This window comes from Perissodus microlepis, chromosome 9, assembly GCF_051167445.1.
Source record: "Perissodus microlepis isolate ML-2025 ecotype Zambia chromosome 9, ASM5116744v1, whole genome shotgun sequence".
Lineage (NCBI taxonomy): Eukaryota > Metazoa > Chordata > Actinopteri > Cichliformes > Cichlidae > Perissodus > Perissodus microlepis.
The window spans coordinates 30,328,493-30,349,266 of NC_140469.1; the positions used below are offsets into that span (position 1 = coordinate 30,328,493).

The following is a 20,774-nucleotide window of genomic DNA, read 5'->3' on the forward strand; positions in this document are numbered from 1 at the left end:
GCGGTGTTATCCATGGATCACTCAGAAGTGTTCGTCTATGCTCTCATGTCATGCGCTTCATTAGATTACTCATGCTATTAACAGCAGCTGATAGTTTTTTCTCCCCAAGACATAGCTTACATATTACTGTAATATTCTTGTCTGCTTGTTTCAGAAAAGTGAAGAGACGGGAATATGTCCATTTCATAAAACAGCCACTCGCTTCAGCCGAGTCCGACATCTTCCGCTTTAGAATACGACTGTGCAGCAAACTGGTGCGAAATGACGTGCACCTACACTACAGCAATGTTAAAGCGGCAGAGTTTACTTCTATGTTTAGAAGACAAATTATTGAAATTAAATAACAATATTCAGCGAGTTTAATTATTTTACAATGTAACGCAAGTACATTGAACAGTAATTAGTTACTCTACTTTTTCAGTGGAAAAGTAATTTAATTACAGTAACGCGTTACTTAGTAACGCATTACACCCAACACTGGTGACCGCTGCGCTGTTATGTTAAGATGATATTGGAATAAAGACCAAAAAGGAAGAGATAAGTACTGCTGGAGCTATTGGACTGTTTAATTAATTCATGCATACCAGTGACATCGTGTCAACCCCGTTAATGACCACCTCAGTGGCTTCAAGCGTAGGCTTTGCCTCTACAATTATTCCTGTTAAATATTAAACTCCACTGAGACAGCTGGTGACACAAATCTGAAGGCTAGACTGTCCCAGTTTCCAGCCTCGCATTTCCAGCCTTCTCAGTCTTCGAAGGATCCTGCCCACATAGACCGCGATGGCTGGTTCCTCCGAACAATGCGGCTTATGTTTTGGGATACACAATTCATAGTGCGGCGGTGGGTGTGGATAATTTTGCCGCAAAATGCTGCAGAAGGGAGCGGCCAAAGAGTGAACTTCGCATTTATTCATGTGCAAATGTTTAATAATGAAGAACATTAAAACATTACTGTTGGCCACATGTCAGCAAAGTTATGAGACATTAGTGATGTTTGTGCTAAGGATGGCACGATACTACTTTTTTATGTCCGATACTGATATCTTAAATTTGGATATCTGCCGATACAGATATGAATCCGATGTAGTGTGTCTTTTAATTAATAAAATTGTTTTTTAATATCTTGCTGCATTTTGTATAAGTTCATACTCAAGTTTAAATAAACAACAACACTAAAGCTATTCTGTTATACCTGTATGTAAAAAATACACTGCACCCAAAATATTTCATAGTTCAGCAACAGTGATCAATCTAATAAACTTAAACCTACTCCATCTGTTGGGTCTGTCTAGCACAGGCCCACCGCTGGAACGAGACAACAGCCGCTCTATCACGAGAGCACACTGCTGCAACGTGCTACGTTATGAGCCGAGTTACGCCGTGTCGCAAGTTCTGTGAGGTGCTTTTTTGATATTTAATGGATCGAATTACATTTTTTATTTCTCTCCGATATCTGATCCAGTAATTTACATCAGTATCGGACCGATACCGATACGTAATATCGTAATATATATACGTAATATATATATATATATATATATGTATATAAATATATATATATATACATATATATATATATATATATATATAAAATACTAATCTGACAATAAATATAATATTGGCTACATTATATTTACATTACCACAGTGAGATGATTTTAGTCTCATGACCAACGTTAGCTAATTGTTATTTACTAACTAATCTTGAAATGACTGTTCAGTACAGAAATGAAGCCCAACAATCATGTTTTACAGTCCTGTGGTCTCAGCCTCAGATACTCAACTAATCAAAGTGATTTCATGACAAAAATGAATGACAAACAAAAAAATTTTTCTCCTTCATTTCTGTCAAACAAAGCTGTATGAAACGTTTCTCGCGGTTAGTATCATGGTTGCTAGGCAACCTGAACAGCCCAACGAAGGCTAGACCGTCCCATTTCACAAGCCTCTCACTTCCGCGTACTTATAGTACGCACCGTACGTAGTACACGTAGTGCGCGTACTTCAAGCGTGCGGTCTCTTAATTGGGATACAGCCATTGATAGAGAGACTAGTGTAAGGCTGTTCCAATTCTCAGCACCGCTCTTCTCTTTTCCTGTGTCCTTAGCAATTCTCCTTCCCACGATGACGTTTTCAACGAGGCAAAGGAAAAGAACCGAGGAAAAGGAAAGAGGAGGTACTTTTGGAAAACACCCCACCTACTCACGATGTGTAACGCAGTTACGTGACCGCACAGTAACAAACCACAGCAGAGTCGGAAGAGTGGGGCGGAGCAAATGTGTGCATGAGAGTTGTCAAGCAGAGAGAGCTGCTTTTTCATGAAACGGGAGTAAAGTAGTGAACTTAGAGGAGAGAAACAAACTAAAGTATTGATCATACACCACTACCAACGTCCTGATCGATAACTGCATCGATCTGCCCACCCTTGTCTCCTGGATCGTGGCTGCGATCAGCGTGAACCACGTGGGTCTCTGCTCCCTGATCTGTTTCCTGTGTTTGGAAAGAGTTCCAGCTTCATCACGGAGTTTCTCTCGGTTTGTGGGCTCATCTAAAGGTAAGCACCGAGCTAACTTTACTGTGAGTTCAGTTCATGTTGAGTTTAGCTCCTGAATGAGGTCTTCTGCTGCTCTCCTCGGTGTAAAACGTTGTGAACACGTTGAGAGAAGAGTGAGAGAGTGTTTGGAGAAAAACACCAACTAATCATTAGCTCAGCATGCTGGGAGAAGTTGGAGCAGAAGTCTTTTCATTGGCCCTGCAGCTGTTTTTCTGCATGCACCAAACCTCTACAGTCTCATTTCTATTTGAAGTGATAACAGGAAATCAGGGCGATCTGCTGCAGTATCAGGGTCACAATAAGTTTGTCCAGCTGCTGTGGATGAACACATGAGAGGAAGTGAACTCCTACAAAGTCTCATTTCAATGAGTCTGGCTGCTGTAAAGTGATGCACAGGAAGATGTTAACAAAACTAATGAAACAGAGATGAAAGTTCATATTTGAAAGCGCTGAGAATTAAAACATAATGTGGTGGTTAATGTGCAGCTCTTGGTGATTTGGGAGAAGAAGAATGTTTTTAATCCTGTTGGGTATTGTTAGGATTTAAATATATATATTCTTAGCTGTGAACCAGAGCTGGTCATTATTCTAACTCACCCTGGTGTGTGATGCTGTGCAGCTTCCTCACAGAAGCTGATGTCACAGCATCTCTATAATAATCCAAACTGTTGGTAACAATCCTGAAAACCTCCCAGTCGGTGCAGTCCAGACACACCTGCAGATTCTCCACAGCCTCATCAGTCCACTGCTTCAGTGTCTTAACAAAAGCTTAAGACAGTTTCAGTTTGTGCCTTTTTGCAGGGATCAAGTGAACCATGACATGGTCTAAGAATCTTGATGTAGTGTGAGACGATGACCCTCTTACTATCAGCTCACCTTCTGTTTTTTAGTGTGTTTTTTTTTTCCTTTTTTAAAATAAAATCTATGAGGTTCAAATGAAGCACCAAACTTCTTTTACTCAATCAGTGGAGGTTCATTAGTGCATTTTCTCACCACTGTTTTTAACTGGAGGCTGTTACGAAATAAATATGTATCCTTAGTCCTTATTTTCTGATTATATTGTTTTTTGTGCTTTACAATAAAGTCTGTGAGAAAGAACTAGGTTAGAGGGTGACAGGTCGCCTAGCAACAGAGGCTTCAGTAAGGGGAAGTTAAGAAACAGGAAGTATAGAGCTGCTGCGCCATATTAATAAAACACAGGAAACTAGATGGAAAAAGCGTGTGTTAGTGTGACAGACCTCCGTTTCCGGAAATGTAAAATGAATATCTTTATTTTTTTTTTAGCTTGACCACTCTGAGTCCAGTCTTTCTCTGTCGCCAAAAGAATTCAAAAGAACGGAATTTAATAAGGCTGACACACTGACTGAAGACATTTAGTTTGAGTGGATTTGAGCTTTCCATCTCAGCTTCTTTTGGTCAAGGATGAAATACATATAAATATATATTTTGTTCCAGCTGATCATCAGGAGGAGACGAGCCATTTAGACTCAGCTCAGCCACTACAGAGGAAACAATGACTTCAACCCAAAAGGTGAGCAAGAATATCTCTGCTATTGAAACTGTGTGCACGTTACAACTCTCATTGTAGCACATCATTGTAATGTGATACTATCAGCAGAAGGTGGTGGTAACACACCTACAATGTGTTTGTTGACATCTTTGATTCCACTAATGGAGTTTCAGTTTGTTCCACGACTGCATTTCACTCACTGCCTCTGTTTGTATCTCTGTCACTGCAGGACCAACATGGAGCGAGAAGTCAGCGCTCTCAGGAGGCCGACAAACCTCACAGAAGAAAGGGAGAGAAGAAATACAGCTGTGATGAGTGTGGGAAGGATTTTACTCGGGCTGGAAGCTTAAAAACACACCAACTCATCCACAGTGGCGTTAAAGCATACACCTGTGACTTGTGTGGAAAATCTTTTACCCAACCTCGAGGCTTAAAATCACATCAGCTTATCCACAGCGGCGTTAAAGCATACACCTGTGACTTGTGTGGAAAATCTTTTACCTGGGCTGGAAGCTTAAAATCACATCAGCTCATCCACAGTGGCGTTAAAGCATACACCTGTGAGTTGTGTGGAAAATCTTTTACCCACACTGGAAGCTTACAAACACACCAACTCATCCACGGTGGACTTAAAGCATACACCTGTGACTTGTGTGGAAAATCTTTTACCCAGGCTGGAAGCTTAAAAAGACACCAACTCATCCACAGTGGAGTTAAAGCATACACCTGTGACTTGTGTGGAAAATCTTTTACCCAGGCTGTTAACTTACAGACACACCAACTCATCCACAGTGGCTTTAAAGCATACACCTGTGACTTGTGTGGAAAATCTTTTACCCAGGCTGTTAGTTTAAAAAGACACCAACTCATCCACAGTGGAGTTAAAGCATACAGCTGTGACTTGTGTGGAAAATCTTTTACCCACGCTGGAAGCTTACGAACGCACCAACTCATCCACAGTGGAGTTAAAGCATACAGCTGTGATCAGTGTGGCAGAGCTTTTACTCACAGTGGCCTCTTACAGCGTCATCAAGTTATCCACGCCGGATTTAAGGCGTACAGCTGCCACATATGTGGAAAAACCTTCCGCTGGCTAGGCAGCCTAAATATTCACCTCCGCATTCACACTGGAAATGACGTTTACTGCTGTGATCAGTGTGGGAAACTGTTTGTGAAATATAAAGACTTACAACACCATATGTTTACCCACACTGTGGGGAGACCTTATAAATGTGACCTTTGTGATAAGACTTTTAAAGCTCCACATTACCTTAAAATCCACCAACAGATCCACACCAGAAAGAAACTGCAAGTGCAGTTACTGTGAGGTATGTATGTATATTGTTATCTTCTTATTTAAGACTGACTGGACCAACTCTTCTCATTAAATGCTTCCAGCTCCCGTTTTTGCTCGATGACAACTCTACTTTTCCACTCACCTTTTTCTCCCTCCTCTTGCTCACAGATACATAACGAATAAGGCAGTCCATTCTCCCTGCAGCACGGACTACACTGCCCACAATGCTACATTCTTTAGAGCTATACCTGTAGCATTCTGCCTATTAGCTTAGCACAACAACAACAACAACTAAAAGGCGCTCTCTCACTCGATAAAAGTTAACGTGAAGGTTCCTGATGGTTAGAGACAAATGCAATCGCATGCCAGGATGCTGTAAACAGACCAAACTTCAGTCAGGAGAACAACCGAGATAATCCATCCACAATATGAGGTTAGTCATTAATATACTGCAACAAGAATCAGAATCAGAAACTTTATTGTCATTGTCACAAGAACAACGAAATTAAGAATGGTCCCCGATCATTGCATCATCCCTAGCAATATCAAAATATAAATAAAACAATAAAATTCAATAAATAAAATAGATAGAATACTTAAAATACTAATAAGACGTAACAGTAAAACATTCACATACATTCCCACACACATGCTTCAGACCGTGCATAGATTAACACAAGAGTGGCGTGATGGACATTTTTTTGTAGTATTCAGATGTGTTATTGCAGTTGGATAACAACTGTGTTTGAGTCTGTTAGTCCTTGCGCTGATTGCCCTGTACCGTCTGCCTGAGGGCAACAGTTCAAACAGGGAGTGGCCAGGATGTGAGGTGTCTTTTATGATGTTTTGGGCCTTTTTAAAACAGTGGACGTTGTGTAGAACTTCCAGTGTGGGGAGAGGGCAGCCAATGATCTTTTGGGCGGTGTTAATGATCCCTTGGAGTGCTTTCCATGAACAACATGAGAATAGAGCAGCTGTGATAGAATACAGAATTAATGAATCAATGGTACAGAAGTAGAGGAAGCAAGAAGAATGAGTTGAATAGTTTGATTTATCTGACTGCTTTGTTTCGCTTAATGTGCCTAATAATCCCGTGCACCTTGTGGTCCGAAAAATACATATTTGACTTTTTTATTTGGCACACTGCAGTTTAATGTAGCAAAGCACCTCAGTGGATGTTATACATGGTTATGCTCAGGATATGTCAGCCCATTTCTACTGGAAATGCCTTTTGGTTAAACTTTCAGCAAGGAATTTGCATTTGCACTGTTAAATATTTATATAGCTTTAATACACATAAAAAACAGCTGCTTGTTTAAGTAAAATAAATGGATGTTTGTTTGTTTTTGCACTGTATTTATTTGCCCAAGAGTAAGTTTAAGTAAGCTAATAATGTTGGTTGAAGCTAATAGAAGCAGTCACGAGAAATAAATAATAGCGCTGTTTTAACGGCACCCTCATCATAGTGCTCTCAAATGCAGCAGCAATCCATTTACTCAAAGTCATAACAGATAGAAAGCAAGGCAGTAGCCTGTGTTCAGAAAAACCCAAAAACATTTTATTCAAATATAATAACCACAATGGTGGAGAGGGAAACAAAGAGAAACTGGCTTCTTTTTCCACTATAACCATGTTTACAGGCTGTTCTAGTGTTTATGTTTTACACGCTTGTCCAAACAACAAATAAGTTAAATTTCAAAAGGTCTTTTCCAGCAAACATAAGAAAAAAAAAAAGTCTGGCGTAGAGTTAAGTCTTCAGTGTGATTTAGTGCGTCTCAAATAAATAAATAAATGAATAATCCAAAAAGTATTGTTAGGATTTAAATATATATATTCTTAATGCTTATTTTCTGATTATATTGTTTCATGAATTTTAATAATAGAGGCCTTTATAAACCAGGCCCAGAGGTGACAAAGATCTAGGTCAGAGGGTGACAAGTTGCCCTGGCAACAGACTTTAGAAAGGAGAAGTAAAAAAAAGAGGAAGTTTAGTGCAGAGCTGCACCTGAAATCTGACACAAAGAAAGAGGAACTGAGTAAACTGAGGGTGTGTGTGACGTGCAGCGGAAATGTATATAACCATGCTGGCTGCTACTGCTTTCAGACCTGAGCGTGTGTGTTCATGTGTTCGGGTCTCCGTTTCCGGAAATGTAAAATAAAGATCATTTTTTTCAGCTTTCTTTGCCGCCAAAAGAATTCAAAGAATGAAATTTATAGTATCTTTATTAAAATAAATAAGGTAAAATATTCCCTCCAAACAAAACTTTTAAAAACATACAAATTTGACAGGAAATCTATCTGCACCTTCCAGTGTACAATGTGGCAATAAGTTCGCCCATGTTTGGACTTCTTCTGTGTTCTAAACCCGCAAATCAGTCCGTGGATGATTACATTGCTCCGCCCATCAAAAAGTCTCCGCATGCGCGAATATCTCAGTTAGTGGACTGACGATTGTTGGTTGGAAAATTTTTACATATCACCCAACCTTACTGGGTAGTCTAAAGAGCACTGAAAGGAAGGCAACTGGACTTTCTTGAAGATGTTTCAACTATCTTCCGAGAAGCTTCTTTGGTCCTAAGAGCAATTAGGTCGATTCACCAGGTCCCAATTCAATTTGATTTTGACTCTATCAGAAATATTATTCTTATATTATATTATAATATTATAATTATGATCATATAGCTTGGATATATATACTGTAGAGGAACCCTCTAAAACTTTTAAAATAAATACATTTACTTCCAAATAAAGAACAGCACTTTTTATTTCTGAGGTTTGTGCATCCCCCCTGACTCCCCCAGAATCAACTTACTTTTAATGGTCTGTAAGTTTTATTTACATGTCCTTTAAAGTATGGTGAGAGTCTGTTTGCAGCCAGTGCTTGTTGCTGTTCGTCTACATCAGGGGTTGCCAACCATGGGCACTCATGCCACAGCTGGCATGCGAAGGGTTGTGATGGCACGACATGCAGTGATCATAATCTGAGAAGGTGTATTTAAAAATAAATATCTACCAGTCTAGATATCTACCACCAATGCACATCACAAATTCGCTCACACACAGACATCAGTTTCGCCACTTCTTCATGACAGTATCTAAGCTAACAAGCCCACCTACTGGTTTCAGTTCAGATTTTCCATCCATCCATCTTCATCCGCTTTATCCGAGGCCGGGTCGCGGGGGCAGCAGCCTAAGCAAAGAGGCCCAGACCTCCCTCTCCCCAGCCACCTCCTCCAGCTTATCCGGGGGAACATCAAGGTGTTCCCAGGCCAGCCGAGAGATATAATCTCTCCAGCGTGTCCTGGGTCTGCCCCGGGGCCTCCTCCCGGTGGGACATGCCTGGAACACCTCACCCAGGAGGCGCCCAGGGGGCATCCTTGTCAGATGCCCGAACCACCTCAGCTGGCTCCTTTCGATGTGGAGCAGCAGCGGCTCTACTCTGAGCCCCTCCCGGATGGCCGAACTTGTCACCCTATCTCTAAGGGAGAGGCCAGCCACCCTTTGGAGGAAGCTCATTTCTGCCGCTTGTATCCGCGATCTTGTTCTTTCGGTCACTACCCACAGCTCGTGGCCATAGGTGAGGTTAGGGACGTAGATCGACCGGTAAATTGAGAGCTTCGCTTTTACACTCAGCTCCCTCTTCACCACGACGGACCGGTGCAGCATCTGCATTACTGCAACTGCAGCCCCAATCCGTCTGTCGATCTCCGGCTCCCTTCTCCCATCACTCGCGAACAAGATCCCGAGATACTTGAACTCCTCCACTTGGGGCAGGAACTCATCCTCGACCGGGAGTGGGCACTCCACCCTTTTCCAGCTGAGAACCATGGCCTCAGATTTGGAGGTGCTGATCCTCATTCCCGCTGCTTCACACTCGGCTGCGAACCGTTCCAGTGCGAGCTGGAGGGCCTCACCCGATGAAGCCAACAGAACCACATCATCCGCAAAAATCAGAGATGAGATTCTGAGGCCACCAAAGCGAAAGCCCTCCGCCACTTGGCTGCGCCTAGAAATCCTGTCCATAAAAATTATGAACAGAACCGGAGACAAAGGGCAGCCCTGGCGGAGCCCATCACCCACCGGGAACGAGTCCTTACTTATTGCCGGCAATGCGAACCAAGCTCTTGCAACGGTTGTATAGGGATCGAATGGCCCGTAGCAATGGGCCAGACACCCCATACTCCCGCAACACCTCCCACAGGACACCCCGAGGGATTGTTCCTCCTGTATCCGAGGTTCGACTAGCGGACGAACTCTCCTTTCCAGCACCCTGGCATAGACTTTCCCAGGGAGGCTGAGGGTGTGATCCCCCTGTAGTTGGAACACACCCCCTGTTCCCCTTCTTAAAGATGGGACCCACCACCCCGGTCTGCCAGTCCACGGGTACTGCCCCTGATCTCCACGCAACATTGCAGAGGCGTGTCAACCAGGACAGCCCTACATCGTCCAGAGCCTTCAGGAACTCAGGGCGGACCTCATCAACACCAGGGGCTCTGCCACCAAGGAGTTGTTTAACTGCGTCAGTGACCTCGCCCCCGGAAATTGGCGGGTCATTCCCCTCATCCCCAGACTCTGCTTCCTCCTCGGAAGACGTGTCAGTGGGATTAAGGAGGTCCTCGAAGTATTCCTTCCACCGCCTGACAATTTTCTCAGTCGATGTCAGCAGCGCTCCGCCAGCACTATACACAGTGCAGGTAGAGCACCGCTTTCCCCTCCTGAGACGCCTGACGGTTTGCCAGAATCTCTTCGAGGCAGTCCAAAAGTCTTTTTCCATGGCCTCTCCGAACTCCTCCCACACCCGAGTTTTTGCTTCAGCCACTGCCCGAGCCGCATTCCGCTTGGCCTGTCGATACCTGTCGGCTGCCTGCGGAGTCCCACAGGCTAACCAAGCCCGATAGGACTCCTTCTTCAGCCTGGTGGCTCCCTTCACCTCTGGTGTCCACCATTTGGTTCGGGGATTACCACCACGGCAGGCACCAACCACCTTGCGGCCGCAGCTCAATGCAGCAGCTTCGGCAATGGAGACGCTGAACATGGTCCATTCGGACTCAATGTCCCCAGTCTCCCTCGGAATGCTGTTGAAGCTCTGCCGGAGGTGTGCGTTGAAGATCTCGCGGACTGGGGCCTCTGCTATATGTTCCCAGCACACCCTCACTACGCGTTTAGGTGCACCAGGTCTGTCCAGCGTCCTCCCCCGCCACCTGATCCAACTCACCACCAGGTGGTGATCAGTTGACAGCTCAGCCCTTCTCTTTACCCGAGTGTCCAGAACATATGGTCGCAGGTCTGGTGATACGATTACAAAATTGATCATCGACCTACGGCCTAGAGCGTCCTGGTGCCACGTGCACTTATGGACACTCTTATGTTCGAACAAGGTGTTCGTTATGGCCAAACTGTGATTAGCACAGAAGTCCAATAACAAAGCACCACTCAGGTTCAGATCAGGGAGGCTGTTCCTCCCAATCACGCCCCTCCAGGTCTCACTGTCGTTACCCACGTGAGCATTGAAGTCTCCCAGCAGGACAACAGAGTCTCCAGGTGGAGCACCTTCCAGCACCCCCCCCACCCCCCCCACCCCCAGGGACTCTAAGAAGGCTGGGTACTCCGAACTGACACTCGGCGCATAAGCGCAGATGACAGTCAGGACCAGTTCCCCGACCCTAAGGCGCAGGGAACAAACCCTCTCATCCACCGGGAAAAACCCCAACGTACCGGCAGCAAGCCGGGGGGATATTAGAATACCCACCCCAGCCCGCCGCCTCTCACCAGGGGCAACTCCAGACTGAGACAGAGTCCAGCCCCTCTCCAGGAGACTGGTTCCAGAGCCCAAGCCATGCGTAGAGGTGAGCCCGACTATATCTAGCCGGTACCTCTCAACCTCACGCACTAACTCACTCTCCTTCCCCACCAGAGAGGTGACATTCCATGTCCCTATTGCCAGTCTTGGCAGCCGGGGGTTAGTCCGCCAGGGCCTCTGCTCCTGGCCGCCACCCGGCACACAATGCACCCGACCCCTATTGCGCCTCCTGCGGGTGGTGGGCCTGCGGGAGGATAGGCCCATGTCTCCTCTTCGGGCTGTGCCCGGCCGGGCCCCATGGACTAAGGCACGGCCACCAGACACTCGCCCTCGGGCACCCTCCCCGGGCCTGGCTCCAGGGCGGGGCCCCGGTAACCCTATCCCGGGCAGGGTAAACTGTTCCCTCGATGTTCTTTTCATAAGGGTCTTCTGAATCGCTCTTTGTCTGGTCCCTCACCCAGGACCAATTTGCCATGGGAGACCCTACCAGGGGGCAAAAGCCCCCAGACAATATATCCCCTGGGATCCCTGGGACACACAAACCCCTCCACCACGATAAGGTAGCGATTCAAGGAGGAGATTTTCCAATTGGCTAAAAATTACAGGGGAGAGGGATGCTGCTAGCTAGCCAGTCCTGTATAATATGGCCTTGAAGCGAGCGAAAAAAGATAATTCCTGGACTTTTATGCCAATTTGGACAGAAGACTGGGGTTTTGTGCAACAGAAAGATCATGCTGTATGTGCCCTTTGCCTTGAGAGTGTTGGTTGCCAGACCTCCAATGTTAAACAACATTTTGAGATGAAAGATCAAGAAGCTTCAAGTATGAGGCAGAGAAAGTTGAATCAATTACACGTGCTGTGTCAAGATATGAGAAGCAAGCAAGTACTCTTGCACGTTTTTACAGCTGCTAAACATCATGGACCATAAGTAAGTTTTCGTATTGGGCAGTGTATTGCTAAACATAGAGAGCTTTTTACAGATGGAGAATTTATTAAGGAGGCTTTTCTCTCAAGCTCAGAGATGTTATTTCATGGGGTTCCAAACAAAGATGCAATTAAAGCAAGGATTCAAGACATACCTGCATCAGCCAGAACTGTGGAATGACACATCCAGGAAATAGGTAACAATGTCAGAGCCCAACAAACAGCTGCTTTGAAAGAAGCCCAGGTGTTTAGTGTTACTTTGGACAAAAGCGTTGATATCAGTGACGTTCCACGTTTGGCTGTTCTGGTAAGATACTGTGATGTGGAAGTACAAGAGGAACTCTTCTGCTTAACCCCGATGCCTGAAAAAACGTGAGGTGAGGTGTGGTGAGGCGTGGTCGGAGATGCCATGCAGGTCTGCAATCACGCCCGCCATGTGAAAACACGCTCTAAATGATGATCTGTGGTCCCGTCGTGCTTTATTCACAGCACATGAGGGTATTGGCAAGGTTTTTAAGGAGTGTTTTGATGAGCGAGGCATTGGCATTACATTTTGCTGTGACAAATAATGATGCACCAGCCATTGCTGGAAAACACAGGGGTGCTGTTACCTTACTTGAGGAACAAGTTGGTCATCCCGTCATTAAACAACACTGAATAATAGAGTTAGAAAACCTTTGTGCCAAGATGTCAAATTCCGATCTTCATGACGCCATGGCCACAGTGGCAAAAATCGTGAACTTTATCGTTAAGCGATCTGCTTTGACACCGCCAATTCCAGTCTGTGCTCGAGGAGATGGATAGCTCATGCATAGACATCCCACTCCACTGTGCTGTCAGATGGCGTAGCTGTGGAAATGTTCTGGAACGACTTGTGGATTGTTTTGATGTGGTTAGAAAAAATCCTGGCAGAAAAGGTGCAAAGCCGTCCGAAGTCAGAGACGAGAATTGGGTTGAAAAACGGGACACCTCAAAGAGTTACAAAATGTGATCCCCAGATAATACAACTGGCAAATACAAAGCAGGGGCAGGGATCACATTAACCTGCAAATCCCTGTATCAAGAAAAGTCATATTAGCCCAGTTTATTTTTTCTTATCATTGTTGTACCATCTGCATTTTCTGTTGTATATTTCCTTTGCTGTTTTGGTTAAATGTTATGTTATGGATAAAAAGTGTTTATTGAAATATAGCAAGTATAGTTCTATAAAGTTGTTCTGTATAGTGTGTAACTGTTTATATGCAGCATTATTAAATTTATTGTTAATGCAATTATTGCGATGACACATTGACTTTAGAGGAAATTTTAGATGCCACTCATCATCAGAAAGGTTGCCTATGCCTGCTCTACAACAAAGACCTATTGAGTCTCAGTACCAGGTCACTTTACTCAAGCATGCAAAGTGCTTTACCGTGTTGTATAAAGCACTTTGAGTGCTCAGGCAGAATAAAAAAGAGCTTTATAAGAATCAATCCATTTTACTTGTATTTACTAACTGAACAACAGGAGGGTCATCTAACTAAAACCAATCAGTGTATCCCACCTGACCCCCTCAGAATCAGCTTACTTTTAATAGTTTGTGAGTTTTATTTAAATGTCCTCAAAGTATGGTGAGAGTCTGTCTGCAGCCAGGGTACCAGTGCTTATTGCTGTTCCTCTACATCAAAGACATTTATTGTATCCCATTAAGCTGAGTGTTATAATGAAAACAGTAAAATGTAATTGGACATTGGCAGAGATGCTCTTTATTTCAGGCGACTTTCAGAATTAAAATGTTGAAGGAATTCCCTGACTTACACTGTCTTTGTGTCTTTGTTTAGAAGCAGAGTGACACAGATGGATCCAGTTCTCAACCCTGTCGTCACTGTGGTGGTGGGAAAGACTTTCACTCTGCAACAGACCCTAAAAATATATCAACGTAGACACAGTGAAGACAAAATCAACTATTGCAAAGAACGTGACAGGCTTCCCCACTCGAAGTAATTTAAAAATACATGAACTCATTCACAGTGGGGTTAAAAAGCACATCTGTGACCAGTGTGGGTCATCCTTCACCTCTGCAGGTCACCTTAAAAGTCATAAACAAGTCCACACAGGAGAGAGACCATACAAGTGTAAACACTGTGACAGAAGCTTCTCACGATCGAGGCATCTTAACCTTCATGAACGTACACACATGTAAGATAATTTACCTGTGACCAGTGTGACCAGAGCTTCAGGAATCTCAGTTCATACTCCAAACACAAACAATCCCACACTGTAAATAAACTTTTTCACTGTTGCCAATGTGCAAAAACATTCACTTCATTATCTGCTCTGTGCAAACATCAGCGTGATCATGCAGGACTGAAATCAGTAAATCAAAATGAATCTACAGAGGCAGAAAGATCCTCTTCTGGTTTCGGGGTCAGACTTAAAAACCTTGAGATCAGGCTCCACAGAGTTCAGATGGACTCCTGTAAAGAGTGTCAGCTGATGTCACACTTGGATGAAGTTATTCAGTGTTTTTATAGTTTTGTATTTTCATTGTTTTGAAGTCTTAATTTGTATTTTACTTTTTGAAATTCAGTTTAAAGCTGAACTGGGGCTGGGCAATATTTCTATGTAATACAAATTTATTCCACAAGGTGGAGCTTTATTTGATCAGCCAAAGACCACATTCATATTTACAGTGGTGGCCTGCAAAAGACAACACATCTTTAGAAAAATTGGGGTAAAGCAGCAAAAAACTGTTAGAGGTTAAAGTTTGCAGATTACTGACGTTGTTCATCAGCTCTAACACAGTGAGACCAGTCATGGCCCAGTGCTCTGGGGTTTTCTTAAATGCTGTTTAATCGTTTCTACTCTGGTTTAGTGTGATGGCCATGAGTGATGTCTCTGTCAGCAAAAAGGCTGTAACACTGTCCGTGATAAAGATGCTAAATAGAACCTTCAACCTCCCCATTGTCTTTCTTCCTTCCTGCATTCAGATGAATAAATTAGCTTTTTGTTTTCTATTATGTAGTGTGGTGTTTTCTCTTATGTCTGTAAAGGTTCTCAGTCATCCAGGTCGTCGTAGTCTAAGGAGCTTGGAAAGAAAAGCGTCTGGATTTCTTTAAGTTGCTTGAAGACGTTTCACCTCTCATCCTAGAATCTTCTTCGGGTCTAAGGTCAAATGGTGGAGAGTTCCAGATTTAAGCTCTGTGGGAGCGCCCCCCCTGTTAGGGACTTCCTAATGATCCTCTACCTAATCACACAAGACAAGATGTGAAAACGGGTGTAGGTAGGATACAATTTAAACAAGTAGTATAAAAGAGGTGATATTTTTGGTGTCAATGCTGGTGTGAAGATTGTGCTGTTTTGATGGCGTTGCAAATATTCCTTTCATTCCTTTAATATTCCTTTAAATCCAAGGAAATATTTGGTTTCAACGCTCAGTTTATTTTCAGAGAATATTCCAGCAGTTAAAAGTGTTGATAAATGAACTTGAGTCTCTAAAAATGGGCAAAAAGGGCAAATTGCAAACATATGTACATTGTGTGTAATGGGATTTGGCAAGATTGAGAGATCTGCCGGACATAAAGAAAAATGTAAATATGAGACTGACAAAAAATTGATAAAAAGAAAGACTAAATGAAGCAAAACACTGGATGGTACAGCTCATGAAGGCACAAACATGGCCTGCTACTGGATGTGTGAGAGGCAGAGAGAAGGGGACGGGCTCCCAGACATCGCAGTGAAGGTCAAAGGTGAAAATAAGACATGCAGAGATTCAGCAGAGAGAAGACGCTCACTGTCTGTGCATGTTAAGAATATCATGATTAAATAAAGTTTGTTTAGGGATTTTTATACATTGCAACGCTCTATTAAGAATTGGCCCTCCATGTAATAATGGGGTAAAAGTGTGAATTTAGCTCTTTGATTGAACTGAATTTTTGAGACTGACATGCAGAGCTGCAGAGGGATTTCCAAACATGCTTCCATATCATAACCAGTCAGGGTGCAATTTTCCTGGGCTAAAGGAGTCTGAACACAATATCCCAGACTTAGATAATAAGTACAAAATTACAGGCTGAGAATTGTTAGATAATAGCAATACAGCAAGATTAAGGAGGGCGGTGTTCTTTCTCTACCTTTTTCCAGTAAATGAGCAGGAGCAGACGTAGATGAATTGCAGAAGAAGATCCAGTTGGGAGCAGCGGGATCGGCTGTGTTATTTCCCAGAAGAACATTTTTAAATGGTATAAAACTGTATTACCCTCTTACAATTCAATTCAATTCAATTTTATTTATATAGCGCCAAATCACAACAAAAGTCGCCTCAAGGCGCTTTATATTGTACAGTAGATACAGAGAAAAACCCAACAATCATATGACCCCCTATGAGCTAGCACTTTGGCGACAGTGGGAAGGAAAAACTCCCTTTTAACAGGAAGAGACCTCCGACAGAACCAGGCTCAGGGAGGGGCGGGGCCATCTGCTGCGACCGGTTGGGGTGAGAGAAGGAAGACAGGATAAAGACATGCTGTGGAAGAGAGACAGAGGTTAATAACAGATATTATTCAATGCAGAGAGGTCTATTAACACATAGTGAGTGAGAAAGGTGACTGGAAAGGAAAAACTCAATGTATCATGGCAATCCCCGGCAGCCTACGTCTATTGCAACACAACTTAGGGAGGATTCAGGGTTACAGGTTCATCCTTTCTGTGAAGCTGACCACTGGTTCACATCAAGGTCCATCACGCTGTAATTTCAAATGCCAAATCTGTACTTCCTTAAATAATAAAAGACAAACATGAACACGCATTGCTGAGAAAAAGAAGGCTAAATGATTTCTTCTAAGGTTAAATGAAAAAAGGGTTATTTGGGGACAATAAGTGGGGCTCACCTTGTTGTGGATTTTATCATGACATATATACGTGTATACACTCGACATGTAATTATAGTTACTCTCATAAATTCTGTGTAATTATATATACACTCATATATATATTGTGGAGTGACTGTGTTAAGCATTTAACTTGCATGTTCAAATCACATGACCCATATGTTTAGGTTAAATATATCTACCATTATATTAATGAAAATTTGTGCCACTTGCTGTATGAACACTTACTGATTAATACTGTTTAAAAATGTAACAATTAGGATCAGTAAGAAAGCTTTGATAGTGTTATGGCTAGTGGTGGGTTTTGATTATCGATTAAAATCGATTCTGGCTTGGATAACGTGATATCGATTCATTAAAATCCTGAATCGATTTTTTAATGTAAATTAATTTTTCCCCAAACGCCAGAATCTCAGATTAAACCTCACAAAATTTCAACCACCTCCAAACAGCTAAAACAGTAAATGAGAGCAGGTACACGCATTCTGCACAAAGACGTAAACATGGATCAGAATCAGTGAGATGTCGCCTTTCTCACCCGACGGCACGGTAACGGTCAGGGCTAAAAGACGATAGCTCGCTGATTCCGATGTTTCGGCGGGTCCGCTCTTTGTGTTTACGTCCTTTTTGCGCTGATTCTGAAGCTGCAGGTTTGATCTCTCTCCAAACAATATTGACTGAACCACCAGCAAAAGAAGATCCAAACTACGCTTCACATAAACATCGTCATGAATTCCCTCTTACTTTTGCTGTTTTGCTTCCACCTCGATAAAATCACACTTCATGAACAGGTCTCTCTCGCTCTCTCTCTGTGTACTTCAAGAACAGTTTCCTGTCTAAAAATCTGTTTTCTGCATTATTCTCTTTCTTATTCAACCAGTCTACCATTGTTTAGCGCTGTCGGCCACTGTTTGTTTCCTTTTACTTACTTCCGAAAAGAAAGCCTCATTTCTGCTGCTCAATAGGCTACTGAACAAATTTAAACCTTTTAGAATTATGCAAAATTGTAAAACTCTTAGCCGTGTCTCTAATAAAACCCCTGCAACTTTGCTCTGCTTCACTTCAGCAGCATCAGGTAATGTTCATATGTTGATTAATGGTTTTCTTTCGTTTTTGATCTACTGCAGAATAATTTTATAAAATCCCAGGCCAGGGAAATCGCCCTCATGTTTTTATGTTTTATCCTCAGTTACTTTGACACAAAGGCATCTGCTGTGATGCTTACACCTTTGATAAAGTCACGAAAGTGTCAGCTTTCTTTTTATAGATATAACAATTTGGATATGTATTCAGAATCAGAATCAGAATCAGCTTTATTTGTCACAAGCAGGTTGCCCTGCAGTGAAATGGGACCCCCCCTCCCCCCGACCTTACACACATAACACAGACATCACATGGGGTTACAAGTCAGAGATCGGTAGTGTTACAGAAAAGAACACTGAAATGTACACAACAACGGGAGGGTACAAGAGGAAAAAAAGAGACCTCCACTCATGCTGTGCTTCCATGGTAGGACAGGAAACAAAAAAACTCCTCTGCACAAAAAAAAGCACATGAATGGCCACAGCACAACATTATGAAAGACATGACAAGCCACAGGGTTGGGTAGGGGATATCATAACACAATAAACACAGTGTGCACATCTGATCTGGGACTGCTGCAATCTTTTGACTGCGCCGCCAGCTGACCCGATGTCCACAACATTGGGGGAGGTAAGCATCGAAGGCGTTGGAAGGGGAGGGGGGATGAGTGAGTGCTTAGTGTATGTGTGTGCGTGTCCATAGTTCAGCAGAGACAGTGTCCTTCGCCCTATCAGGCTAAGTAAACAGTCCTCCAGCCAATCCAGGTGGCCTTGCATGGGATGGGAAGAATAGTCATCACACAGTCGTTATCAGGGAGTGATTGTTCGGCTCCAGCCTTGGGCCTGCAGCTGGCGCCGTGGTGGTGTCCGCATTTCGATGTTGGTTTTGTTAATTTTTCATGCAAGCAGCCCAGGAGAATGTCAAGCTGCTCTTTAACACTCTGACGCTGGTCTCTCAATCTCCCGTTGGAGAGCCGCGAGCCTCCCCATGATGGTATCAAACTTCTGTTCCGTGGTGTTGTCATTCTTTTGATTCTGAGACCTCACAACTGCAGTGATCCGTTCCGCGATGTGTTCCAACTTTCGCTCAAGGGTCTCATTTTGAGCAGGCCTCTCTCTGATGTATACGGCTCAAAACAACACCATTGAGCGTATGGGGGGATACGCTCAATGGTGTTGTTTTGAGCCTTCACAGCAGCTGTAAGCGTCTCCAAGGTGTTAACCATGCTGCGTTCGTTGTGAGAGGTCGCGCCTCGTCCCATCGCTTCGATTCCAGCAGGCAGCCTTGGGGGGGTTTGAACAGCCGGTTCCGCTCTCTTATTTCTCCGATAAACCAGGGCCAAGCCAGCTCCGATCAGCAAGAACCCTGTTATCATGGTTCCGAATAGGTAGATATCTTCAGTGTCCTCGATCGACAGTCCCGCCAGACACATGACCCTCCAGTTCTGCCACCCGTCCATCGTGTATCCGGCAGGGAAAGTCCCTCCAGGGCACTCAGGCTCTCCCGAGCCCAGACTTCTCGTTGAGAAAAGGGTGTCAATAGCATTCAGAGACCAGTTGATCAAATCCATAATTCTCTTTTAGGTTTTAGAGAACGACAGTGAGAGACTGTTCCAGGGAAAGTAATGCACACGAGACAAGACAAGGACACAGAGGCTAAGCAGGGAAGATAAGGGTAAGGAGGAGAGGAGAAAAAGTGCGACCGCCTTCGCTGAGAGCCAAGCTGTAATTATTATAATATTAGTATATTATATTATTTCTGACTGTCGTAGGCAAAATTTCCCCGATTCAAATCAAATCTAATTGTGGATCAAATCGATTCGGGACCTTGTGAATCGGAATCGAATCGATTCTAGAAATCAGCGACGATACCCAGCCCTAGGTATAACCAACTGTGACTAGTCCAACAAAGGGCTAATTCAGTTTGACACTGCTAACGTATGTGCATAAGACCCTTCTCGGTATGCAGCTGCCTTTAACTGTACAACAGAAGCATGCAGCTGTGTTTAACTGGACTGCTTCATGCCGTGTGTGTGATAGGGATGGGTATCAAAACCCGGTTCTTGTTGAGAACCGGTTCCCACTGTTTCAAATCCTTGGAATTGTTTTTCAGTTTTGCAAATGATTCCCTTATCGATTCCAGTCGCCCTGAATGACATCACCACGTTGCGGAGCGTCATTTACCTGGCAGGAATCTCGGCGCCTAAGCGGCTCAAATTGTCACGGTCTGTGTGGCAGACCATGGGGATGAGAGGAATGAGGACCCAAGATGTAGGACTTAATTATGAAGGAAGTGTGTTTATTTACAGTGGTGTAAATAGTTCACAGAATAAATCCCCGTGTTTTCCCCTTGACTTCCTAGTTGTGTCTTCACCCACAAGTCCGTGCTCCGTGCTCCGTGCTCTTCCGCTCCTGTGTGTCCCCGCACCCCGTGCTCAGCCACACTCACAGACATACCCACTTGCCTATACATACAAGGATGGGGAATCACAAGAACAGCAGCAGTCCAGACAACACACATATCACAAAATGACAACAATAATTATAACAGTAGTCCACACTGCTCACGAACCCCGAGTCCCCGGAGCTGGATCCGTGACACAAGGATTCAGGGTCACCTGGTCCAGCCCTAACTATATGCTTTAGCAAAAGGGAAAGTTTTAAGCCTAATCTTGAAATTCTTAAAAGTAGAGATAGTGTCTGTCTCCCGAATCCAAACTGGAAACTGGTTCCACAG

The 20,774-nt window shown here is 43.7% G+C and overlaps 2 protein-coding genes across 2 annotated transcripts; one reads left to right on the top strand and one right to left on the bottom strand.

Moving 5' to 3' along the window:
• Positions 1-2,008: 2,008 nt before the first annotated feature.
• Positions 2,009-14,020, top strand: LOC146380806 (uncharacterized). The gene is made up of 4 exons (XM_084940159.1): positions 2,009-2,556; positions 4,012-4,087; positions 4,296-5,394; positions 13,908-14,020. Exons 2-3 carry the CDS (start codon positions 4,070-4,072, stop codon positions 5,391-5,393), a joined length of 1,116 nt encoding a protein of 371 aa, XP_084796285.1. The 5' UTR covers positions 2,009-2,556; positions 4,012-4,069; the 3' UTR covers position 5,394; positions 13,908-14,020.
• A 4,950-nt stretch (positions 14,021-18,970) lies between these two features.
• Positions 18,971-19,716, bottom strand: LOC146380807 (uncharacterized). The gene is made up of 2 exons (XM_084940231.1): positions 19,203-19,716; positions 18,971-19,167 (listed from the first exon to the last, which is right to left on the bottom strand). Exons 1-2 carry the CDS (start codon positions 19,606-19,608, stop codon positions 18,971-18,973), a joined length of 603 nt encoding a protein of 200 aa, XP_084796357.1. The 5' UTR covers positions 19,609-19,716.
• Positions 19,717-20,774: the final 1,058 nt, after the last annotated feature.

Excerpts from the sequence above, each read along its gene's own strand:
- LOC146380807 (XM_084940231.1), bottom strand. The coding sequence starts at position 19,608 with ATGGATTTGATCAACTGGTCTCTGAATGCTATTGACACCCTTTTCTCA. Across the intron at positions 19,168-19,202 it reads TCAAAACAACACCATTGAGC|CCGTATACATCAGAGAGAGG; the intron begins GTATCCCCCCAT and ends TGTTGTTTTGAG.